The sequence below is a fragment of the Physeter macrocephalus genome, chromosome 20, assembly GCF_002837175.3.
Source record: "Physeter macrocephalus isolate SW-GA chromosome 20, ASM283717v5, whole genome shotgun sequence".
In the NCBI taxonomy this organism is placed as follows: Eukaryota; Metazoa; Chordata; class Mammalia; order Artiodactyla; family Physeteridae; genus Physeter; species Physeter macrocephalus.
Window position 1 is genome coordinate 89,402,041 of NC_041233.1, and position 27,501 is coordinate 89,429,541.

The 27,501-nt window shown below is 33.4% G+C and overlaps 1 protein-coding gene across 1 annotated transcript in view; it reads left to right on the top strand.

Annotated features, from left to right (window-relative positions):
* ADAM2 (ADAM metallopeptidase domain 2) overlaps nucleotides 1–27,501 on the top strand; it is a 70,965-nt gene that overhangs the window by 33,448 nt on the left and 10,016 nt on the right. The window contains exons 11-16 of the mRNA XM_028481664.1: nucleotides 5,667–5,803; nucleotides 8,619–8,799; nucleotides 9,934–10,032; nucleotides 10,146–10,341; nucleotides 16,566–16,671; nucleotides 26,860–27,043. Coding sequence (XP_028337465.1) covers nucleotides 5,667–5,803; nucleotides 8,619–8,799; nucleotides 9,934–10,032; nucleotides 10,146–10,341; nucleotides 16,566–16,671; nucleotides 26,860–27,043 — 903 coding nt within the window. The remainder of the gene's footprint in view (nucleotides 1–5,666; nucleotides 5,804–8,618; nucleotides 8,800–9,933; nucleotides 10,033–10,145; nucleotides 10,342–16,565; nucleotides 16,672–26,859; nucleotides 27,044–27,501) is intronic.

A 27,501-nucleotide genomic window follows, 5' to 3' on the forward strand; every position in this document is an offset into this window, starting at 1 on the left:
TCTAATTAGGACCTCTCTCAGAAGGCATCAGAACAGTTAAAGGAAAGATAAAATTAAGAGACATGGATGATTAAAATCAAAAGAACAGTTCTAAAGAAAAAATGGAGATAATTTCACAGGATGACAGTCACAGAACACTGTCTACAGCCACTACCGGATCAACAAGGTGCCTACACGAGGAACTCCCTCCTGGAGTCGCCCCATGATCCCTGGCAGGAGGGGAGGAAAGTGGGTTGTCTGGTGAAAAGAACACATGGAAAGCCAAAAAAGAAGAGATAAAAATGCATACCAACAATAAAATGAAAATATCAAAGGAAAATTGTTATGTTTCTAAAAAGAAATAAATCATATAACAGTGAAGACGCTCAACAGTCAGAAAAGCCACACTGGATGCAAAAAGACTTTATGCTTAAAATATTGAGCTAAAAGTACTTTGAAGGCATGATTCATATCTAAAAAAAATTCATTCAAACAGAAAGGACAATAAAAATACTCTCAGGCACATAAGTCCTCAAAAGATTTGCCAAACAAAAGACTAACATTGAGAACATATTTGTAGAAATTACTTATATTTATGAAAAGCCACAGGGATTATGAAAACTAAAGAGAATAAATGTTGCTGAATTTTATCGTTACCTTAAAATGAAAATACCTGGGTTGGGGTGTGTGGCAAAGAAAGGTATGTCAATACTAAACCAGAACTCATATTCTATGATAGTGTAGAGATGGTTAAGGGAGAGATAAAAATGACATGAAAACATATTATAGAACTTGTCTTCTTAAGAAAACAGTAAAGATATTGGTATGTTTTAGAAAGAAGTAAGGGTATTTGAAATGAATGTTGGTCTTAAGAACAAATAAGAAGAAAACTACACCATATAATAGTCTAATGGAAGAAATGTAAAGACAGCCAAGGAAGAAGAAACTTAAAAACAATAATGTAAAATAAAATGAATAGAAAATAATCAAATGAAATGTTTTAAACATACCCTGATATAATGACAATCATGTGAGTGTAAATGAATTAAACTCACCAAGTAAGAGATAGAGTCTCTGATGGATTTTTTAAAAAATTTAAGTTCAAACATTAGTTCTTTACAAAAAATACATTAATAGAGCAAAGTGAAGGTGAATATAAAATAATAAAATATACTTTGGTTAAATAAGAAGCAAGTAAACATGAGAAAACGGAACTTAGAGTAAAATGCACTATAGATAGCAAACAGGTGTAAACTGTTTGTAGCTTTATATGTAGAAGTTTTGCAAATATTTTGTTTGATTTATTCCTAGGCATAGCAGTAAATACTATACTGTTTGGTGATATCAGTAAATACTATATTTTAAGTATAATTATGCGTTTCTGTTATGTTGAAAAACAATTGAATGTTATACACTGACTTGTATACAATAATATTTCTATATTTACTTCTAGTAGTTTTAGATTTAAATTTTTCCGTGTCCAACTTTGTCATATGTGAATAAAAACAATTTTATTCTTTTTTTCCCAATATGTTTATCTTTTATTTTTTTTAATTTTTTTTCTCCTATTGAATTGCCTAGGATCTCAAGAACAATTCAAGTTGAACAATATTTAACTGAATTCATAGTAGACATTTTTGTATCATTCCTGATCTCAAGGAAAAAACTCTCAATATTATACTATTAGGCATTATGTTCATTCTGGTTTATTATAGACATTCTTTAAAGTAATAAGAAAGCTCAATTCTATTTCTAAACTTTAAAAAATGTATTTTATTATTTTATCCTGTTGTTATTTTTGAAGGGGAATTAATTCCATTTAAAGTTATATGAATTTTTTTCTAAATGTCCCATTTTGGTAACAGAATTTTTTACTATAGTTATTGATATGCTCATATTGATTTTGTCTTACTTTATTGAAATGTTTTCTCTTTTGTATAGAATTCAGTTTTATTTTACGATACTGAAGAGATGTCAGTGCATTCCTAATCAAAATCTCAGCAGGCTTTTTGGGGTAAAATTGACAAGCTTATACTAAAATTTTATAAATATAAAAAAAGAAAATAGATAAAGCAGTTTGGAAATTGAGGAAAAGTTGAAGATATAAACTTTTTATAAAAGTATGGTAGTTGAGATATTGCAGTGTAGATAAATTGATTAGGCAATATATCAGGCAGAATCAGGCAGAATAGTTAAGGAAATTAGTATCTAGTGAATTTTGCAGAAAATAAGCCTTTAAATCAGTGAGCCAATTATCCAACCTAAAATATGCGGAAAGATAGAAACAACATTGCCCTAAAACATGTTGAACACAGGTAATAGTGAAGATAAAAGAAATCAATGAAAGACAGATGATCAGTAGGACAGAGATATTCAAAAAAGATATTAGGCCTTTAAAAAATTAAGAAGAAAAATATTTCTGGCAAATCTATTTTTATAAGACAGAGTAGGAATATATAAATAAAATTACAAAAATAATGGAGAACTACTACAGATATAAATAACATTTAAGAGATAATAGAACAATTTATAACTTAAATAAATTTGAAAACTTAGACAAATAGTACATTGTTAATAGGAGCCCATAATTTACTAAAAGTTACACAAGAAGAACTAGAAATTCAGAATAACACCAAGCTATTAAAAATCTCACAAGGGGAAAAACAATGCTTTTAGGAACACATTCTACACAATTTTGAGGGAACCAATTATTTCAATCTTATATTTGCATTTCCTAATAAGAAGATACATTAGGATAATATGATAAAAATTGATGGGATGTGGAGTAAGCTATTTTAGCTGGGGTGATCAGAGAAAAACTTCGAGGAGAAGGTTTTTAAGAAGAGGAATGAATAATGAGACAAAGGCAGTCATTGCAAGACCTAGGAAATCAGAACCCATGAAAATGATCATTAAATTCAAGGCTTTCAGATGGAAATGAATATCAAGAACAAGATGGTTTGAAAATATTGATTGTCGAAGTAAGCAACAGACTAATCATATACAGCCTTATGGATCTTGGTAAATCGTTTTGGATTTTATCCTCTTTGCAATGAAAAGGCACTGGAAGTTTTGAAGCCAGAGAGAAATATTTCTCTGGTTACCTTATGGAAAAGTGATCGTAGAGGGGTGAGGATCCACAAAAAGGAGACTATATAGGAGACAATTGCAGATTAATGGTATTAACTGGTGTTTTATTCTTGGATATGCGAGAAGTAGCCTTTATCTGGTATATATCATGAAAGCAGAACATACAAGGCTTGCTGACTTACTGGATACATGCCATGAATGGCATGGAAACATCAGTGATTATGCTCAAGCATAATCATGGCATACATACATACATGGCAGACACATTTATAGAAAATGACCACATGGTACACAATAAAGGAAGTCTCAATACTTACTTGTCAGGAAATTTCTCAGCCTAGTGAATGGCACATAAGAAGCCATAACAAACACTAGGTGCCGTTCTTGTTATTTGACAACTGTTGTCCTAAGCAGGCATTATTCACCAAAAGAAACTAGTCTGCTTAGTTGTAAATTTTTTCTAAAAATATTTTTAAAAATCCAATGCTAAATATAATTTTACTTTTTCCCTTATGTTATTTTCATAACAGAAGTAGTCATAAACATAACTTTTAGCAAATTCTCATACTCCAGTCCATACATTTTTCAAGGTTTTCGCACTAGTCTGTTATGGACTAAGTTGTGTCCGCCTAAAATTCATATACTGAAGCCCTAACCCCCAGTGTGGCTGTATTTGGAGAAGGGGCCTTTAAGGGAGTCATTAAGATTAAAGCAGGTCATAAGCCTGGGCCCCTAATCCAATAGGATTGATGTCTTTGTGGGAAGAGGAGGAGCCAGCACACAAAGAGGAAAGACCACTGAGGATGCAGGGCAAAGGCAGCCCTCCAGAAGCCTGGGAGACAGACCTCACCAGAAACTGACCCTGCTGGCACCTTGAGCAATGTTCTCTGTGATATTGTTTGAGGGCAGCCCAAGCTGACTAATAGAAGTAAGAGTGTCAGAAAGGGAATGTAAAGAAATTCCACCTCAAATACAAAACCATGTCTTTGATCCTATGATACAAGGAAAGGAGAGACCAGAACATATGCACTAATCAGAAGATAAAGAATAAAAGAGCAGCTGCATATTGGGATTTTATACAAATAAGATGACATTTTTTGGATGTTGTTATTTCCCTCTTACTGCTCTATGAGTGATGATAAGGAACAGGAGAGATGGAGAAAATGAAGCAATTGTAAAGATACATTGATTGAATGATTGCCAGGCCTTTTCTACAATATCCTGAAGACAAGAAAAGCTGAATAACTACACTGATAACATAATATTCTCTTATTTGTTACATTATTATTTATAATATCCTATTATTTAAATGTTTGAAATTTATCAGAATCCATCATTTTCTTCCCCATAGAATCAAGCATTCCTCCTCCTCTTCATCTACCTCCCCCTCTTCATCTACCTCCCCTTGCCCCCTCCCCCTCCTCCTTCTCTTCTTTTTGTTCTTTTCCCTCCCTCCCTCCTCCCTCCCTCTCTCCCCTTCTCTCCTCCACCCCTCTCTCTCTGAAAATGGATGGTACATTCACCTGTGTCATTTTGATAAAGGGACCATTTATCAATGTGTACGCAAGATGTAGGGACTTCGCATTACCTCAGGGCTAGTAATAAAGAAATGTAATTTTCACCCGGGCTTGAAGGAAAGGACAATGTCAGCTTATTAGGGTTATACATGGAAGGTAGAAACCTCTACTCAAGGGTTCAGACAGTCATAGGTACCCTGGAAGTGATGGTAATAAACACCCTGCTCTCTTCTTACCCTTTCCTCCCCATTAGACCAAATCCAGGTAAGAGCAGAGGGCAAAGGAACCCTTTGACATAATCCATTGGTATAGTCCTTCTGAGCTGGAGAGTAGGGTGGAAAGTAATGGAAAGTTGATTGAGAGAGGCAAACAGAAGATACCAAAATATATCCCTAGGAACCTATCTTGAAGTATAGTCATCAATGTTATTAGATATATTTGAAGGGATATTGTGATTTGTGGATTTTTCTTAAAAATTGTATGTTTAGTATGGTCTAAGTGTGCTATAATAAGCATCTGACATTTGTTAAAAAGTTATAAAAGGATTTAGTTTTGAAAATGGAGAGTCAGCATTCTTATCTTCAGTCATTATTACCATAATATAAATTAATTCAATGAGCTAATTTATGTTTTATTTTAAATGCATGAAACAGCATATAAAATATTATCTCCTATAATTACATTATAAATGAGCACAAACTGTTCATTTATAATTGATACTGTGTGTGTATATGTGTGTGTCTTTAAAGACTTTCTTTTATGAGTACAAACATGGTTATAGCTATTGTTATATATGATTAACAAGTTATTGGGACAAATATGTTCTTGGCCTGATGCCACCAAATGAACCATACATTTACATTTTTGTAAAATTTCACACTTCACTTTTCATATTTTCCTTATATTGATAATGATACCTGTAACATATTAGGCCAACATGGATGGCACTTCTGTGATTAACATATTTGATGTCTCTATTCTATTTTATCATGTGACTATTTTTAATAATTACATTATACTCCAGGTAAATAAATTATCTCCTAAAATGTGAATGTATACATGTACGGTTTTTTTTCCCAGCACCCCAGAACCATAAGTCTGGAATCACTTGCAGTTATTATAGCTCAGTTACTGAGCCTTAGTATGGGAATAACTTATGATGACATCAACAAATGCCATTGCCCAGGAGCTGTCTGCGTAATGAACCCAGAAGCAATGTAATATGCTTTGCTTTTATATGCTTTACATATATAGTTTATATGAAAATAAGTTTGGTGTATTTTGTTTATGAAAGTCTATGCTATTAAAATAATTATTAATGGTCGAATATAAACTGTGGTCAATGACCCCAGATCAAAATATGTATTTCAGTGCCCCTGCTGCATATCTCAATATTTCTTGTAATCTAATGTCACACTTGCTTTCTCATGTGACCTACCTCTACATTTATCACTATGTTACTTGCATGATTTTATAATTTAATACATGATTTGATAAGCCAAATATGTGCTTGTGTTCGTTATACAAGAATGATTTATTAGAGGAGGTCTTTTGCAGTAGTTATCATGCCTCAAAGGCCTACTGAAGTTTTTGCTATTATCCTCAGTATTTAGAATATGCTATGATATTTTACAGAATTAGAACCTAATAGTCAGGAGATTTACGGAAACCATCATCTAGTCAGTGACTGGACCCAGTCTCTTATACTTTTTATTTACTTTATTTTTTTTTAACTGTAACCCAACAGTACATTTTATTTAATTTTATTTAACAGTACATTTAATTTCTTTTATATTATCTCTAATATTTTGCCTTTTTATCACTTTCCAATTTTTCCCCAAAGCACCTTAATCAACCAAAAAACTTAACCTACAATCTTAATGAGTGTTGAAATTTTTTTCATTAATTTTTTAACATAACTTTGATTCTTGTGTAGATATGAAAAAAATAGAAATTCCACTTAAAAGTATAAAATTATGGCCTGTATAAAATTGGTGAAATTATTAATACACATATAGAAACCATTCATCTGTGGAAATGCTTTTTTAAAAAGCTTAGTTTGACAAATTACAATCTTGCAAAAAATGCTTATTAATCATATCTTTAAATGCATTGCATCATTTGAATAGCATTGCATGATTCTAAAATTTTGGACAACACAGACATTTTATTCATCATTGAATGGCAAAAAAATGATGTGAAAATCTACTATTTAAAGGAAAATCTGAATAAAGAGGGCATATTTGAAAAGGATTCATTGCTAGTCTTTAAACTGGTGGGAAACATCTTCTAGAATTATTCATCTTTAATGCCTTTTGACACTATCACAGTCAGTGATTTTGCACAGAACAGAGTCCGAATAGGACATATGCCTTTCTGAGGCAGCTGTCCTCAATCTAACCTTAAATTTTGGCTTATTAAATAGCAGTACTTAAGGAGTTTAACATGTTATTTTGTTTCTGTAATCCATAGAAAATACATGGCCCACACTGATTTTTTTTTTTCGTTGCGGAGCACAGGCTCCGGACGCGCAGGCTCAGCGGCCATGGCTCACGGGCCCAGCCGCTCCGCGGCATGTGGGATCCTCCCGGACCGGGGCACGAACCCGTGTCCCCTGCATCGGCAGGCGGACTCCCAACGACTGCGCCACCAGGGAAGCCCCGACACTGATTTTTTTTTTTACAAAAGACTGTCATTTTTCTGAGGGCTCACAATCAGTAGTCCATGGTTTATTCAGTTTATGTATCCAGCGAGTCAGACATGCTACTTGATATGTTTCCGAATTTCAGCTTTCTTTGACATTTTAATATTTTAATTAGGAACTTTATTTCTTTAGATAAAGAAGTTGTCATTATGAAACTGTGCTTTTTTGGCTCATTCGAAGGTAGCAATATATCTGAGCTTTGGAAACAATGACTAAAGAAAAAAATGTTTAATAAAATACATTGAGATAGAACAGAGTATAGCTTTTTTTTTTTTTAATTTTAAGTAATATGAAAGTAAAAGAGAATGGTAGTTTTCAAATACATCCACAAATTGTTGCTACTTCTCCCTTCAAGAGGTAGAGTTTAATTTCCCTCCTATTGAGTATGGGTTGGATTTGGTGACTTGATTTCATCAAATAGACCATGGTTAAATTGAAGGTGTGTGACTTTCAAGAATAGATAATTAAAGAGTTTGCAAATTTCTCTGTACTCTCTCTTTGATCAGGTGCCCAGGTTGAACCTAGGTGCCGTATCGTGAGGACAGTTGAGTAAATTTATATAGAGGTCCATATGGCCAGAAACTGGGGCCTCTTGCCAATAGAATAAAAGGGCAGATGAAAGCACAGCTGTAAACATTACTTCATATAACTTATTATGGTTTCATTTAAGGCCAGTGGTCTGCTCCTAGCTTTACAAAAGCTAAATGTAAGTATTATACAAGGAAGTCATGTATCAGAGGCTCTATTATCAAGGAAAAATGGGAGAATAGAGAATGAGAACATCCAGCAAATCTTTGCAAGGATTCAAGCTGCAAATAAATTATCCAATTGGATATAATTATGATTGATAAGCTCTTCCTAATGACAACATCAATGTAATTATCAGAAAGTGTACCCCTCTATAAACAAGTTCACACAGAGTAAACATCTTGCATTGCCTAGTTCTCAATAATATTAAAGTTCTATCAATTTTTCTCCTTTTGTTTTCTGGTATTTAGATAGAAATCATCTGAATTGTTGGCAATGTAATAATAAATCTATTATTTATGGTTAATATAATTAAAGAGTATATTCAAACTGGATGCAACCACAAAAAAAAACATCAAAATTGGTAGTTTGTCCAAAAATCTCTAATGTTTTTCACGGTCCTCATGCGAAAAACATTTTCCTATAATAATCCACATGACTAGAATTTGAGTCTATTGCCTTAAAATTTAGTAATTTTATATTAACTGTATTTATCATTAGATTATAGACTTTTCTTCTGAGGCTAGTCAATTTATGGAAGCTACGGTTACATAAAAATCTGATGTTTGATGTATTTTTAGTCATTCCAGTGGTGTGAAGATCTTTAGTAACTGCAGCATGGAAGATTTTGAGCATTTTATTTCAAAGTCAAAGTCCCAGTGTCTTCAAAACCAGCCACGTTTCGATCCAACATACAAAGTGGCAGTTTGCGGTAACGGGAAAGTCGAAGAAGGAGAACAATGTGACTGTGGGAATCAGGAGGTTGGTACTAATTTGGAAGATGACACACCAGAATTACATCAAAAATTATTAGTTAATTTTTATACTGTCACACTGCCATTTTACCTAATTTATCAAACTTCCTTTTCAACAAAGACCTTAAGGATGTATGTTGGGATTATATTAATGAGTACACTTAAATATTGGTATATGAATTCAGCAGTTTGTAGATTATTCATACTGGTGATTTTCAAGGTCTTAACCCTATAGCTCAGCGGTCCCCAACATTTTTGGCACCAGGGATGGTTTCGTGGAAGACAATTTTTCCACGGAAGGGGGCGGGGGTTGGTTCAGGTGGTAATGCAAGTGATGGGGAGTGATGGGGAGCGGCAGATGAAGCTTTGCTCGCTCACCCATCGCTCACTTCTTGCTGTGTGGCCCGGTTCCTAACAGGCCGCAGACCGGTACGGTCCTCTGCTATAGGTGAGTTGACCTAGGTTTATACTTATACAAGAAAATTACAGACCAATATCTTTGATGAATATAAATGCAAAAATTCTCAACAAAATACTAGCAAACCAAATCCAACAACACATAAAAGAGAGCATACACCACGACCAAATTGGATTCATCCCAGGTTCACAAGGATGGTTCAACATACGCAAATCAATTAATGTGATACACCACATCAACAAAAGAAAAGACAAAAATCATACGATCATCTCAATAGATGCAGAAAATGCATTTGATAAAATTCAATATCGATTCATGATAAAAACTCTTAGCAAAGTGGGTATAGAGGGTCTTTATTAGTTATCTATTTTATAGATAGTAGTGTGCATGTGTCAATCCCAATCTTCCAGTTTCTCCCTCCCCCAGAGCCCTGCAAATAAACTTATGGTTATCGATGTCTTGGCTTTGGTGGACTCCGGGACTTCAGAAAATCCTACTACGAATATAGTCAAACCTACTGATATAAAGAGCACTGGGTTTAGCACATTAGGTGACCAATAAATGTTAAATAAATGAATGAATAAGTGGTTTTATTTTTTTCTTTTTGCCAACATTTAAGTTAAGCATCAGTCTATGTTACATAATATGTTGTCCTCATTAAAATATCTATTTAATGTAAATAAAAGTTGAAACATACTTCAGAGCATTTGATTTGCCTTTCAGGCTTGTGCAGCTCTGCCAGACTCATGCTGTAACCAAGCCACATGTAGACTCAATGTTGGGTCAGCTTGTGCTACTGGACCGTGCTGTGATGCTTGTGCTGTAAGAGCCTTTTAAAAATTTTGTATTACCTACATTAGTAATGTTATCATTTTTTATAATATTTAAATGTGCACATTCTGCTTTACTCAATATCATTTCCTTCATCCCACCAGTTTATAGCAAAAGGACAAGTGTGTAGGGTTTCCACTGATGAATGTGATCTCTCTGAATATTGCAATGGTACATCTGCAGCATGTCAAGAAGACCTTTATGTTCAGGATGGGCATCCATGTGCAGAGAATCAATGGGTCTGTGTGAACGGAAAATGTATGAATGGGATAAAACAATGTTCGGAAATATTTGGTGAAGGTATTTATCATAATTTGATTTTCTGTATATGTATTTTTCTGGAAACTGACTAACATACATATCTTTATATATATTAGAAAAGACAAAGGATATTATGAAATGAAGCTATTAATATGTCAAAAATATATTAACCTCTAGAGGTATAAAAATAGAAAAAGATAGTATCACCAGGAAAAAAAAAAACTGAACAAAACTCAATCATTCCAATAAAAGACAGCACTCAGAGAAATTAAGGATCGGTGTAAGTCAAGTGTTTGTTTTATAATCTAAGATAAATAGAAGAAGAAGAATATAATAATTAGAAACTAAAAACTAATAAAGGGGAGAAAAACAAAAGCAATTAACATATTTGATTAACCCAAAAGAAGGCAAGAACAGAGTAAATAAAAGAACAAAGGATATGAAAATAAATAGTAATATGTATTGATATTTACATATTTAGCAATTACATTAAATATAAAACCTGTGTTAAATATTCAATTTAGGGAAAGGATGTAGCAAGAAGTGACGACGCAACTACAAGAAAATGACTAGAAAAATCAAGGCGTATTGCATTGATGATATTTTTAAAGGCTTTAGAGTACAGTGAAACCAAAGACAACTAATTTAAATCTCTGCAGGAGAGAAACTTTGCCTATCTTAGGGAACAACTGACAGCCATTTATGTTCCTAGGGACATATGCAGACTCTGAAAGTTGAAGATCAAGCTTGGCTTAGATTTAGCAGTTGGAATTGAAGGGGAGGGGCTGTCAAAACCATAGGCTATTTTTCCATGAGGTATCCGCATCTTTGGAACTTAAAAGCAGATCAGAAACTTGGTCAATTTCATAGATTAAAAAAAATTTTTTTAAGGCATTACGAATTTTCTTGCAGTCACAAGATGATCAAAGACCAAATGGTAGAGGAATTTTGCCTTTAAAAAAAATCTTAGTCTTCCTCCAGAGCTTTTTGCTACATTTTGAAGTGCCTGTGTTGGTAGGCTAGGAAGCTATGCTGAGACTAAAGGGCATATATTTATCCCTGGCAAACTTTCAGTGAAGAGAAGATAAATGTTTGCAAGGCTCTCAGTTAGTAGAGTACAAGGGTCACACCCAAGATAACGAGGTGAATCCAGAATAAAACTGTACATCAGCCTTGGCCCGTATAATTGCCTGATTGGACTTAGGTGGTCACTGCCTTGCCCAATCTGCCTAACTGTTCCAACCATCATATAGTTGGATCATGTCTTATAATACATTCTGTCAATCTCTTCTTTTTGATTGAAGTGTTTAATCTATTCATGTAAGTAAGGTAGTATTTCCATCTGCTATTTTGCTATGTGTTTTCAATATATTTTATACTTTACCCTCTATTCCTCAATAACCTCTTCATTTGTATTGAATAGATATTTTCTAGTAATAGTTTAATCTCTTTGTGTTCTCTTTTACTATATATATTTAGTTATTTCTGAGTGGTTTGCCTGGGTGTTACAATTACTATCTTAAGACATTCAATTAATATTAACTTCATATCAAAAGTAAACAAAAAGCATATATATACCTCTGTTTTCCCATCCCTTGTTCTATTTCTGTCAAACATCTTACATCTTTATGTAAGCCTAATGAAAAAGTTTTATAATAATTGTTTTTATGCAATTATCTTTTAAATTCTATAGAAGAGAGTCCAAACAATAGATATGTTTATACTATTATATTTTCTTTTACTTTATTTGATAGTTTACTATATTAGCATTGTGTTACTTGTTGTAGATCCTGGTTACATCCTAGTGTCCTTTGATTTCAGCCTTAAGGATGCACTTTAGTAGGTCTTGCTGGAAAAGTTTGCTAAAGATGAGTTCGCTCTGACTGTGTTTATCTTGGAATGCTATCATTTCTCCCTTAATTTTTTGAGGAGAGTTTAGCCAAATATAGAATTCTTAGTCTTTTCCTTTCAAAGCTCTATAGATATCAGCCAACTGTCACCTGGCCTCCTAGTCTTTAATGAAGAGTGGAATCAATTTGACCATGATCTGTGGATCTCTTTAAGATTATTCCATGTGGAGTTTTTAAAGAAATCTTCTTGTAAAAATATAGATATAGGTATACATTAAATTTGAAAAGCTTTCAGTCATTATTTCTTAAAATACTTCACTGCCCTTTTCTGTTTTTTCCTCAGTTTTGGAATCTTTATATGCCAATATTTCATATGCTTGATGTTGTCCCACTGGTCCATGAAACTATTTCATCATTTGATTTTCTTTCTTTCCTCATACTAGATAATCTCCATTGACCTATCTTCAGGTCAATAAAACCTGCCAGATTAAATCTATTGATTTTTAAATTTCTCTGGTGATGTTTTTCATTTTAGTTAATACAGTTTTCAACTTCAGAATTTATATTTGGTTCCCTTTTTTATTTAAAAGTCTATATTAGTATTTCCCATTTAGTTTTTAAGAGATGGGTTCCCCTAGTGACTTGAACATATTTGTAACTTGAACATATTTGTAATAGCTAATTTAAGTCTTTGTCTACTGGATTCAAAATTGGGGCTCTCTGAGGACATTTTCTGTTGCTTTTTTTTTTTCTGGGTGTGTAGCATAAGTTCATTTTTTTGCATATAGTGTAAATTTTTTTAAAAACTAGAAATTTTAGACAATATATTTTAACAATTTTGATTCAGATTTCTCTAAGGTTTGTTGTTGTTGTTGTTTGTCATACTGCTTATTTGTTTAGTGACTTTCTTGGACTAATTTTTCAGGTTCTGTATTCCTTGCTGTGTGCATCCACTGATTTCTTTGATAGCTTTTTTTTTTTTTTTCTCTCCCAAGTTCTTGTTTTTATCTTTAAGCCAGGCTTCCTAGGGATAACTCCAAATTAGTACAATTTAGTGCCAAGCCAATAACCCATCAGATACCCTTCAATGCCTTGACTCTTTATTTTCTACCCTATGCCAAGGATAGCTTCAAGCTTCAACCTTCAGGCAGTTTGCAAAACCACCATAGCTTTCACTTCTTGCTTGTTCAGGACCTAAATATAATCCAGAGAAGAGTGACTGGGGACCTCTCTTCCTCAGGATTGTTCTTGGCATGTGTACATCTTTTTAGATCCAGTTAATGTGTTAAGCTTTTCAACATTCCTTATGATCATCTAGTTCTCCAAGGTTTCCTTTTAAATTCCCAGCAGGCTCTTGTTTGCCTCAACTGCTGTAATGTTGCTGTCATATTGCTATTATTTCAGTAATTCCCTGAGTGTAAGGCTCCTTTTCCCACTGAGCTGAGCTCTAACTCAAACCAAATAACAAAATCACCCTGGGAACAGAGATTTTCTAGGTAAGTGAAAGTTTGGAAAAATTTCAGACTGTGCTCTGGTGCTTTTAACAAAGCTCAAAATAGGTCAGACCTCTTCATTAGCTGTAAGGCTGCTGGCTTTTGGCTACCATACCACTGAGGAAAGATGAAAATATCTCCAAATTAATACAGCACTGAGCCCTCTGTCTTAACAACCGTATCAACCGGGATTCCACCAGAGAAACAGAATCTTCCCCCGTACCCTGTTTATTTTAGCTTTATATACCCAGATCAGACGCCATCCCCTCAGGCCAGAGCTTCAGGACAAGCAAAGAGGTCTCTCTCACAGCAAGACTAATCCTGCATTTTAGCCTGCTGTCTGTGCTGTGACCTGGGGCTAAAAACTTCTAATAGTTAGCAGCCCAGGGGACCCAGGAATGCAAACCCCCCTGGCCATTAGAGCCAGGTGATCTAGGGGTGTCCCTGGGAAGCAGCACACATAAAAACCAGAGCACAAGATGCATGTAAAGGCTCCCCTCTGGGAAATACTGGCACTCTGGAGTGTGGCAGGGTGAGAACATGAAGTTAGCACTCACCCACCAAAGTCTCTGTGAAGGGTTAGGGCAGGTCCTCAGACATGGGTTTCATTAGAAGCCTGCCCCTCAGGCCACAGCTACTAAGATAAGCTGACAGGCCTCTTACACAGAAAGACTGGGCTCCTCTGACCGCTACCTCTTGCTGTGCCCTGGGTGTGGTAGCCAGTTAAGAACTCTTTCTCCTGTAGTTATAGTATTGTAGGACCCTTGAGCATAAACCACACATCAGAACCATTTCACAGTTCTCTATAGCCTTGTGGGTCTTGTGGACATGAGTGCCTGTTGGTTATCAAAGCTGGATGCTTTAGGGGCTCATCTTTCCGGTGCAGGTCTTAAAAGTTGTGGTGCCTGATGTGAGATGCAAACACTTCACCCCTCAGGGAGGAGCAACACGTTTTGAGTTCCCTCCCAACTGTGGGTTGCCATTGCCAGGGCGGGTTTACAGCAAGATGGTGTCTCAGCCTTGCCTACCTGCTTCAGTGTGGCTTTCCTTTTGTTTGCTCAGTGTGAAGTGGTCACTCCACCAGTTTTTAGGTTTTCTTCACTGGAAATTGTTCCATATGTAGCTGTAGATTTGGTGTATTTGTGGGAAGTTGTGAGTTCGGGATCTTTCTACTTTGCCATCTTGAATTGGAACCTCTATTTCCATCAGCATTTTAAAGAGGTTACTCCGTTGTCATATGGCTTTCATATTTCTGAAGAAAAATCGGTCATATTGTGTCTCTTTTCTCTTTGAGCCATGAAGATTTTTTTTGGTCTTTGGTTTTTAGCAGTCTTCATACTATATGTTTGAATGTGTGTTTGTGTGGATGTGTGTGCATGTAATTCTGCTTAGTGTTCCTGAGTGTCTTGGAACTGTGGTGTAAATACTGTATTATTATACAGATTTTTAACTTTCAATTTATGTTTATATTTAACTGTCTCTCCATAATTATTTCAATTTATTTATTTTGGATACATTGCCTTCTTGAAGATTTATATCCTTTGTAATTAATTTTAGTATATATGTACCACAGTTCTCCTACTCAATTATATGTAGATGTCTCTATTTTATATCTTTTCTTGAATATTTTGCATAAAGACATATTCCTAGTTAAAATTTTTTCACTGTCTTCGTCTTCAATTTTTGACTTACAGAAACTGTGTCTTCATTCTAAATGCTTCTCTCATATAGACACTGCATCTTATATAGATACATCCATCTTTTTCTTCTGTTAAGTATATGAAGTAAGAGACTAATCACTTTAATTAAATCAGAAACCAATAATTGTTAACGTTTAGTTAGAGTTTTGATTAGGTTCAGTCTATATCTAGTTCACTCTTGTTTCTAGGGCATAACTCTCCAGGGCTTTCAACTGAGAGATCGTATATTTACTGAGACTCCTTCCCCTGGCAGGTATGTAATCACAATGCAGAAACTGCAGAAAAATATGCTCTGCTTTCTGGAAGTCACCTCTTTATATTTTAATCTCCTTCTCTTCACATGTTTAGAAGCAGGAAAATGTCTTAAGAGGGGACTATACTATATGTTGAGGCCCCCTGAGTCTCTAATTTTATCGCTATAGTCGTAAAAGATCCTCCAACTTTGGCCTTATTTATGTCCAATGGCCTGCTTCCCTAGCTAAGCTTATCATTTTGATTTCTCACACATAGCTATGTTTCCAAATGACCTCTGGGATGAAAATCAACTGCTTATTCAGTTTACTACTGCCTCTAAGACTTTCAACTGGGATCCTGATGGGTCCACAGGGGCTCCTCTTATGTTGTGTCATTTTTCTTCACAGTTAAATCTCCCTATCAAAAGTTTTTGGCTCAGTTCTCCCATTAGAGTAGAATAAATTGAGACATGATAAATAAACTGCTCTTTATGTAGGCTGAATCTTATGAGAATTAAACACATAATGTGTGTGGATTGAATAGTAAATATGAAAATAAATCAGTTGTGACTCCAAGAATTTTTGGTCTGGGGAAATTAGGATAAAAAAATAAGATATTATTTTAATGATTTGTCTTGAAAACACATTTATATGAAAACACTATTGACCAATAAGACAATTATTTGTTTAAAAAAAGTTTCTTATATACTTATATATTTCTAGACTTACTAAAAATTAGAAGATAAACTGCATACTGTAGTTAATCCTAAGGTATCTGTTTGGATAGTAGACAAGATGCTTTCAATATTTAAATATTTCATTGAAGTAGTTTTTTTGTGATTTTAAAACTAGGTTTTATTTTCAATTTTGTATTATGCTCTTATTTTGTGCAATATTGTAAACAATCTCAGAATTTTAAGTGTACTCATTAATTATTTTAAATTAATGTAAGTTCAATATGACTAACCACAAATTTTTATTTTTCAGGTTCAGGTTTTGGTACTCAAGAGTGTTTTGATCAACTTAATTCTAAGACTGATCCATCTGGGAACTGTGGCTCAACTGCTTCAGGGTACACACAGTGTAATCCTAAGTATGTTCTAGGAAATCTATCTGAGAACCTTTATTTATTTCTTTACATTTAAAAATACCGTGAGATAATTTACTTCACATGTAAGTGAAATGTCACTTGATCATGAAGTAAGACTATATTTAATCAAATTATAAATGTCTCAAGTACAGAATGTCTGTACTTATCTCACACATCCAAACTATCCCTAGTGCCATCCCACAGAGCATTTAATTTACATATAGGTACATTAATTACCCATTAGTTAGAAGGATTGATCAGTTTTATTTTGCATGCTGTCACTTTAATTTTACAAAGGATGATCATCCTTTATAGTGATCTAATAAAAATGCATGAATTTTTACTATCCAGGAAGTAAAGCAATGTGTTTAAGAACATATACTCTACAAGCAGACATCTTGGTTTCAAATACTAATCCCAATACTTACCTACTTGTGTGACTTCGGACATGTGCCTCACTTTTCTGATATGTAAAATATGCATATCAATTTCACTAACATCATTGGGCTTGTGCCAGTGTGGAATTTAGATACTCTATGAAAAGCACTTAGAATGGGACTGACACATATGAGGGTTAATTGTTAACTACTATGATTATTATATATACTAGAAGCAGAATGCTACTGTTACTGTAATATTTTACTTTGATACTATTTCAAACTTGGTTTGATAGCAAAAATAAAAATTCTGTAAAAAAATTTCTTGTTTGCATGAAGAGCAAAAAGACTTCCCATATAGCCTTTACTCAGTGGTTTACGTTTTGCCCATTTGCTTTATCCTTCTGTTTTTCTAACTCTCCTCTCCTTTCCTCCCTTCAAAAGGATTTTCCCAAACCATTTGAATGTAAATTGGTTACTATGTTTCATTATCCTTAAATAAATCATTGTGTTTTCTTGAGAACAAACGTGTTTTTTTTTTAATGGCTCTATTGTAGCTGTCAACCACAGTTCTCAATAAAACTTCATTCATTATCTCAATCAAGTATTTATAGGTCTTTTGTCTTGTTCAGGAGCAAATCCAGAGTCACGAGTTTGTTAAACTTTAATCTAGAGCATTCTTTTTGTTTCCATTTCTTTTCCTGGTTTTTTTTTTTTTTTAAGTACTACAGGCCAATTATTTTGTGATATTTTACTCAAATTAGGTTTGTTTGATATTTTTCATCATTAGATTCATGTCATAAATTTTGGCAAGCTTGCCACTGAAGTGGTGTTGTACCGTCAAGTGCAATTTTTAAAAGGTACATGCCATTTTCTCTCAATGTTGGATATTTTAAGTTAAATTATTTGGTAAAGTTAATTTTATTTAGGTCTCTATTGTAAAGTTACTCTTTTCCTTTGTGTTTAATGTGTAATCTGGGGAGAGTTAATATTGAGACCATGGACATATTCTGTTCTTCTTCGAACTTTCACCCACGAGTATTAAGGTTCATTGATGATTTTCTAACTCCATTATTGCCTCCCCCTTTAAGCTAGAAATGTATTGTAGAAAGAAGTATTCTTTTTATTTATTTATGTTTGTGTATTTATTTAGGTCAGTTCAGACTCAGCAATTGTTATTTGACTCAATAGTATAGAATATGTTACTATCATTTATTTTAACACTTACTTTTTCAAATTGTCTCAATTTTGGCTAGTGAGAGTTTCTTTTAGCTGGCCACAATGTTCTTTTCAAAAGTCTGTATGACACTTTAAAAACTTACACATTTTTCCAGCACAAAAAAAGATGTTCTAGGCCCCTGTTATATTTTTCCTACCCTTGTTCTGGATTCAGCTATTTCTCTAAGTAGCCCAGACTCCTTTTAGTAGAGAAGAGTATTTAGTAAACATCTGAGAACCAGGTGTGCTTATTTCTGCTGTTTTCCATTATCTCTAAGTCTTCTCAGACAACAAAGCTAGAACATACATGTATCACATTTATTTCTATATCCACGTATTATATCTCTGTTTTTAAAACATAATATTTCCTTGGAGACTCTGTGTCCCTTTAAGGCAAAAAGTTTTAACGGGTGGATACTGTCGTCTCGTAAAGAGGCCTGAGAAAGCAAGTAGAGAAGAAAGTCATCTACATATTGTAATAAAGTAGAGCCTCCAGATAACTGTATATCATCTAAATCTGCTTTTAAGGTTTGGGAATAGGAGGGACTTTTGGTAAAACCCTGGGGCATTACTGTCCAGATGTATCGGCTTCCTTCCCAAGTAAAGGCCAAAAGATATTGGCTGGCCTTATCCACAGAGATGCTAAGGAAGACACTATATAACTCAATCACAGTGAAAAATTTACTTGAAATAGGAACGGAAGCTAACAAAGTATGGGGAATGGAGACAACAGGATGACAGGAATAATAATGTTGTTTATGGCTCAGAGTTCCTGCACAAATCTTTATCCATGGTCATTGTGTTTCCTCACAGACAAAATCTAGGAGTATTGCAGAGATTAGTGCAGGTAATAATTGGACCCTGAGCCTTATAATCTTCTCTTTCTAACTAAAATATATGTAGTTCTAGGTTCTCTGCTACAACATATTATCCATGTGTCTTGCAAAATAAAACTACCGTTTTTAATGCTAGTTACTTGTATGTGAAGCAAAATTAGTAGTACTTTTCCTTCCTACCTCATATGACTTTTTAAAGAATTTAACTTTCATGTTAAACATTTGAAAACACTATTTCTTTTTTTCTTGAATTTTATTTTTTTAATACAGCATGTTCTTATTGGTTATCTATTTTATACATATATATATGTCAATCCCAATCTCCCGATTCATCTCACCACCCCCCCAAAAAAAACACTATTTCTTTACACTTATAAAGTTTTGTTTAAAGTACAAGTATAAACATAGAATACTAATAATAGAGTGTATATAAACTCCTGTTGAGGCTTTTGTCTTCATTTTGCTTGATTTTATTTGATTTTTAAATTTACATAGACTATAATAATTGATTATACTTTAGGTACACAACTTGATTAATAGTTCCATCATGCAGAAATGTTTCCTCCAATCTCTGCCCCATACAACCTGTGTTCTTATCTCAATGATAATAGATAAATGTATCCTGTTCAAAAACTTCGTATAAGTGGAATCCTACAATATGCTTTTTGTGTGTGTCACACTTAACATGCCCAGGATAATTTTTTGTGATTAAAATAAGCTGCCCTTATAATAGTATTTCATTTTTTATTACTGAATAATTCTGAATATCACTAAAATTATATATATATATATATAATTAATACATTTATTGATGATCAGTTATCTGGTGCATTGTTTTTTGGTTTTGGCAATTATGAATAAAGATGCTCTAACCTTCAAGGTCAGATCTTTATAGTAAATATATTTCCACTTATGTTGGAAAGATAGATACATAGGAATATAATTGCTGAGTCATATGATAAGTTCATAATAACATTTAAAAAAATCTACCAAACTGTTTTCCAAAGTGACTGTGCAATTTTACATGCACACTAGCAGAGTCTAAAAATTCTATTTTCTTCATAATTTGCTACTACTTGGTAATGTCAGTCTTTTTTATTTTAGCCATTCTACTTGTAACTTATTTTTGTTTCAATTTGCATTTGTCTAATTGATAATTATTTAGAGTATTTTCCAAGCCTTTTTGTTAATGTGTGTATCTTCCTGTATGATGAATCTGTTCTTTTTTTTTTCCATTTTGTTCGGAATGGTTTAGCCATCCTACCATTGAATTTTACTTGTGTATATTTTTATTCTGAACTAATTGTAGATTCATGGGAAGTTTCAAAAATATCCCAGAGAACCCCTGTATACTCCAGTTGTTTTCCCCAAATGGTAACACCTCAAATGACTTATATATCTTACCTATAGTAAAATATCAAAACCAGGAAATTGGCACTGGTAAGTTCACAGACCTCATGGATTCATTTGTGGTGTGTGTGTGTGTGTGTGTGTGTGTGTGTGTGTGTGTGCTGAATTGCCATCTTGACAACATTGAGTCGGCAATTGATAAATATAGAATGTCTTGATTTATTTCAGTCTTCTCTAATTTTTCTCAGCCAGGTTTTAGTTTTCAGTGTTCAAGTGTTGCATTTATTTTGTTAAGTATATTCCTAAACATTTTAGTTTTGAAACTATTGTGAACAGAATGGTTCTCTAAATTTCATTTTCTCATTGTTCATTGCTGGTATCTAAAAATAATAATAACAATACAAATCATATCTTATATTGCTCTTTTATATTATGTGACCTTCGTAATCTCTCTCTCTCTCTCTCTTTTTGTTTGTGAGTTTCATAGTATTTCCATGTCCAGGATCATGTAATCTGCAAATGAAGTCTGAAGTATTTATTCTTTCCTAATGGGTATAATTTTTCTTGCCTGATTACACTGTATACATATCTATTTAAAATGTTGAAATATAAGTGGAGAAAGAAAAGATTTGCTCATTCCAATTTTAGAAGACAAGTTTAGCCTTTAACCATTAAGTTTATTGTTAGCTGTAGGTTTTTTGTTGATGCCCTTTATCTGATTGGGAAAGTTCCACTGTATTTCTACTTGGCTGAGAGTTTTTAATCTTGAATGGTGGATGTGTTTTTTCAATGCTTTTCATACATCAATTAACATGAATCTATCTATGTTTTTGTCCATTATTCTATTGATACAGTGTATTACATTAATTGATTTTCAGATGTTAAAATCATGGGCCATGTTTTTATTATTCACTCTGACAATGTCTGGCTTTTAATTGGTTGTTTACACCATTCCCATTAAAAGTGATTACTGATGTACTTGAACTCATCTACTATCTTCAAATAACAGTATATAACACAGTAATTGTTTACTTTCAAATACTGTAATTATATACTCCATGTGTAGTAAAGGTGTACTATAATAGTTTCCCAATTCCTCCATCCAGTCCCTTGTGACATTTCTTGTCTACTTATACATATGCAATAAATATCCAATACATTCTTTGTATTATTGCTTTGAGTAGTTATCTTTTAGTTCAGTTAAGAATAAGAAGAATAAACACATTTGCTTACAATTTTTTCATTTTCTGATGCTCTTCCTTTTTTATGTAGGTCAAAGTTTCGGACCCAAATAATTTATCTTCTGCCTGAAGAACTTTTTTTCTTTTTTTTGGCATTACTTGAGAATTCTATCACTTTTTTTGGTCTGAGAAAGTCTTCATTTTTGAAAGATAATTTTACTGGACAGAGAATTCTTCTTTTTCTTTTTGTAAGAAAGATTTTTTTTTTCTTTTTGGAGAAAAGATTTTTCTTTTCTTACAACACTCAGAACTTCCCTCCACACTGTTCTTAATTGCATGATTTTTAAATGAAAAGTCTGCTGTAATTCTTATCTTTGTTCCTCTGTAAGTAAGGTTTGTCCCAACCTAGTTGCTTGCAAGGTTTTCGCATTGATTTTGGTTTTCTTCAGTTTGGATGTGATATATTTGTAGGTGGTTTTTATTTTGGTATTTATACTGCTTGGCGTTTTCTGAGTTTCTTGCATTTGTGTTTTCATTTCTGTAATAATTTTGGAAAGATCTTGCTCATTATTTTTTCAAATATTTTTTCTACCCTATTCTCTTTCTTCTCCTTCTGTTACTCTTATTATGAGTATGTTACACTTTTTAAAAATTGCCCCATAGTTCTTGGATTTTTCTATTTTTTCTTCATTATTTTGTATCATTGTGCTTCAGTTTGGGAAGTTTCTATTGATCTATCATTGAGCTCTCTAAGTTTTTCCTCTGCTGCTTTGAGTTTTATTGATGAATCCTTGGAAGCCATTCTTTATTTTTGTTGGGTTTTTTTTTTTGTTTTGTTTTGCTTTTATTTCCTTTTTATTCTTATAGTCTATTCTTACAGTTTTCATATCACTGTTGATATTTTCTTTCTGGTCTTTCATGTTGTCAACTTTTGCCTTTATAACCTTTAAAATATTAACCACAGTTATTTTAAATTTCATGTCTAATAATCCCAAGATCTGTTTTATATTTGATTTGATTCTGATGATTATTTTATCTCTTTAGACTGTTTTTTCTTGCCTTTTCACATAACTTGTACTTTTTTGTGTTGAAAGCTGGGCATATTATATAGGGTAATAGACACTGAAGTGAATAAGTCTCTAATGTGAGAATTCATGTTAATATTTTTAGGAGATAGATTGTGTCTAATGTTTGTTGTAGCTATAGGCACCAGAATCTTCAAATTTCACTAGTGAGGTAGATTCTTCCTCCCCTCTTAAGTTTGGAGCTTCCCTTCATTCCATCCCTCAGAGGGAACCTGTGTCTTGTAGCTCTCTCCATTGTAATCTAATTTTATTGCTGCTGGAGACTTGTCAGTATGGTTGTAGGATATGGGGAAGGGGCCTTCTCTAGTTTTCATGTAAGCCTTTCTTTTAATGAGCCTGTGTCTTAGGGGTGTGGCTTTCAGAAGTGTTTTTGTTCCTCCTCCAGGTGTAGAGTGTCCCATCCCATGCCCCCATCCTTTAGTCCCTGCTCTACAGCTGCAGCATTCTCAACCTATATTCTTAAACCCCTTCTGTTATGGATCATGCCTATACTTATTCTTTTAGGTGAGACAGGATGAGTGGAGCTGGCAAGAGTGGGATGGAAGTCATTCTACCTGGAGATTAAGCCTTTGTTAGGGAGATGGGTCTGGGAATTTGATAATGGTCACTCTTTTCCTTCCCCTGGAAGTGTATATGGAGAACTATCTCAGATCCTCCCCAAGAGAACCTGATAGGGTTCCTGGAGAAAAGGCTGGTGAAAATATGACTATACTCCCTAGGAGCTTCTCATTCTCATTTTAGTCCACACTCAGTTGCCAGCAATTTGCCATAGTTTGTATTATTAGTGGCTTATGTCATTCAGTGGCTTCTTTTCCAGGTCAGCAAATAGCAAGTGTTGTACTTGTTGTTTCTGCATATACTTAGCTCTCCAGATCCATGTAGGTGGTTTTCTCTGCAACCTCAGTTCTCTGATGGGTCCAAGAAAAGTCACTGATTTCAGTTTACTCAGCATTTTCTTGTAATGACAGGAAAAATGACTTCTAAACTTTATGTAGGAGCTCATAAATAATTTTTAACAGTTTTAGTAATATTTAAAACAATTAAAAAGTAATCAATTTTAATGGGATAATTTATTTACTTTGTGATAAGTTTATAGAAATGCAAAAATCACTAGAATCCAGAATCACTTTAAATTTTCCTTTGTGCCCATTTGGAATCGATCCTTACTCCTGATCCCAGTCCCAAGCAACCAGTGACCTACTTTCTGTTTCCATAGATTCACCTTTTCTGGAATTTTTATATAAGAGAAATCACACAATATATAATCTTTTTGTCTGGTTTCTTTTACTTATGTTTTTGAGATTCATCCATTTTGTAGCCTATATCGGTAGTTTGTAGCTTCTTATTACTGGGTAATATTATATGGTGTGGATATAAACATTTTAAAATTATGTACCAGTTAATGGGCATGTAGAATGTTTCTAGTTTAAGGCCATTAAGAACAATGCTGCTGTGGATGTAAGCTATTATATAGAGAATGGATAAACAACAAGGTCCTACTGTATAGCACAGAGAACTATATTCAGTATCCTATGATAAACCATAATAGAAAAGAATATTGAATATATATATGTATAACTGAACCACTTTGCTGTACAGCAGTAATTAACACAACATTGTAAATCAACTATACTTCAATTAAAAAAAATCAAGAACAATGCTGCTGTGAATTCTTGTGCGGTATTTTGTTTGTTTGCTTTGTAAAGCCATGCATTTGTTTCTCTTGGGATATAACAACTGTGAAGGTGCAAGTCTTTATGTAGACACATATTTTAAAATTTCACTTGGATGCACATTTAGAATTGCTGGGTCACATGGCAAGTATATGTTCAACATTTTAAGAAGCTTCCCAAATATTTTCCAGTTACTGTACCATTTTATATTTCCAGCAAATATGTATCAGAGTTCTAGCTTCTCTACATCCTTCTCTACATCACCAACATTTGATATTGTCATGACTTTTTGTTTCCTTGTTTATTTGTGTGTCATTCTAAAAAGGTATTTTACTCTGGCTCTAATTTGCATTTACCTACCGATTTATGAAATTACCACCCTTTCATGTGATTATAAGGCATTTGTATATCTTCTTTGGTAAAATGTCTCGGTAGATCTGTAGCCCATGTTTAAATTGGGTTTTGTTGTCATTATTGAATTGTGAAAATTCTTTTACGTATCAGAATAGAATCTTTATCAGATATATGAATTGTAAATATTTTATCTAGGTCTGTCTTTTCTTAATGACAACTTTTTGAAGATCAAAAGATTTTAATTTTGATGAAGACCAACTTATCCCTTCATTTTTTTTTACAGATCTTGCTTTTGATACAATACCTAAGAAATCTTTGCTTCATTGCATTAAAGTGATAAAAGCAGAAATGTTTGTTTTGTTCCTGATTGTAGGGTGATAGCATTCAATCTTTCTACTTTATCCATGATACTACTAGTAGGTTACACATACAGCTTTATCAATTTGGGGAAGTTTCTGTCTGTTCCTAGCTGGATGAGACAGTTCATCATGCTTCAGTGCTGGATTTTATGAAATGTTTTCTCTGTGTCCTTTGAGAAGCTTCTGTGTTTCCCCCCTTTATTTTATTTGATTTTATAATTATTATATTTTAACACCTTTATTGGAGTATAATTGCATTACAATGGTGTGTTAGTTTCTGCTTTATAACAAATAGAGACTTGTGAAGTCTCCCTGCACATACATGGAGCCTCGCAGCCAGCTAGGGATGTGATGTAAGGAGAGCTGACAGCCAGCCTTTATGGAACCACTCTCTCCAGGATCATGGCTCCAATTTCTAGCTACTCCATCCCTAATCTCAACTGTGACCTCAGTCTTGGGTTAACAGTGCTGCTGGTTTTACATTCATTCCCTACTACAATTGCTACTTTTACTCAAAATGCTGCTGGGTGAGACTTTTTGCTCTCTGCACCAAATCAAGGATGATCCCTCTGGCACTGAATTTATTGGTTTTAATGGCCAGCCTTGCCCTGGTAAAACGACAGCTGAAAGAGTGTATGGAAGCAGACCCAGGCAAGAAGACCACAGCCTTTCACTATTATTACTGATTTTATGGCAACTTTATATAAATGCTTCTCGATTTGTTGTTTGCTTTTGATCAGTTTCCATAGCCCTGAAATGTTTGTTGTGACAAATTTGCACAGTTTTATACTTATTTGGGGGGAGATAATTTACCTATATCTTCTCTCTCTTCTAGCCCCCTCATTAAGATTTAACTACACTATTTATTTTGTGCCTGATTTATCACAAATCCTAGAACTGACTCATGATAAACACTCTCATCTAACTAGGAATAGAAAGAAACTTCCTCAATCTGATAAAGCTATATGTGTTTTGTACTTCTACAAGTTACATCTAAGATAAATTTCCTTCAATGGGAAGAACTCAGTTTACATTTTCTTTAGTCTGGGATGTCTGTTGATAAATTTTATTAATTATTGTCTGAAAATGCCATATTTCCTTTTGAAAGATATTTTCTCTACCTACAAAATGGGAAGACACTAGATATTTTGTCTCACCTTTGAGTCTGTCATTCAATAATCTGATCTCCATTATTTCTCTTGGAAAGTCAGTCTTAAGTTGTATTACTGTTCTTTGGTTGTTAATGCTTTTTTATTTTCTGGTTACTTTCATGATTTTTTCTGTGGTTTATGCACTATCACTGTGATGTATCTTAGTGGTTCAGCGTTAATATTTATTGCGTGTACTGCTTCTTGAGTGTATGCCTCAGTGTCTTGTCAGTTTGGGACCATGATGTGGAGAGTACCTATTATGTTTGAAAAACAGAAAAGGAAAACCAATCATACCAGTAATTTTTTAAATTTTACTAATTTTTTAGAATAGAATAAGCTTGGAATCATGTTTAAGAATCAAAAAAGGAATAAAGAATTGTTACCAAAAAAGTGATAAGGCTAAATAGAAAGTAGTTCATAATTACTAAGATGTTGTTACTATTAACAATGAAGGAAAGGCCCTCATATTTTTTGGTGTTGCACAATTAATTGCATACATCTTTTAGCAGCCCTTAGTGCTTTATTTAAATCTGTTTGCTTTAGAAATGATATTCTAATATTTCTCTGTATTGAAAACTAATGATTTTTATTTGTTGTTAAATTATAGGGATGTGCGATGTGGAAAATTACTGTGTACATATGATAAAGGAATTATAATTAATATTCCAAATGCCACTGTTTTGTATAGCAATATAGATGGACACATCTGCGTTGGACTGGAATATGCATATGATGATAAAGACAGCGGAAACATGTGGGTAAAAGATGGAACTGTTTGTGGTCTAAATAAGGTGTGTAGTCTTTTATTACCAACTAATTTCCTAATTTCAAATTTTAAATGCATATTTGGTATTTTTCTCATAATTTAAGTGCACATTTAATTTCAAAAAATAAGTAGGAAGTTTTGAAAATGAGAAAATTTTAAAAGAAAAAATATAACCTGCATTCATGCATAGATATTATCACTATGAATATTTCATTGGCTATTTAGTACTTTTTTTCATGGAAGACGTAGGTATTAACTGAACTGAGAATCATACAGTTCATTAACTGTTTTATTAATTATCTCATGTTAAACAGGGAGTATTTTTAATGTCATGAATTATATTTTGATATAATTACTTAAAATAGCAGTTAAAGTAACATATGCCCATTTTAGTGATGAAAATAATAAAGGATTCACAGAGTAAAGGAAAAATCAATCAAAGGCACATAAATCTTGGGCTTCCCTGGTGGTGCAGTGGTTGAG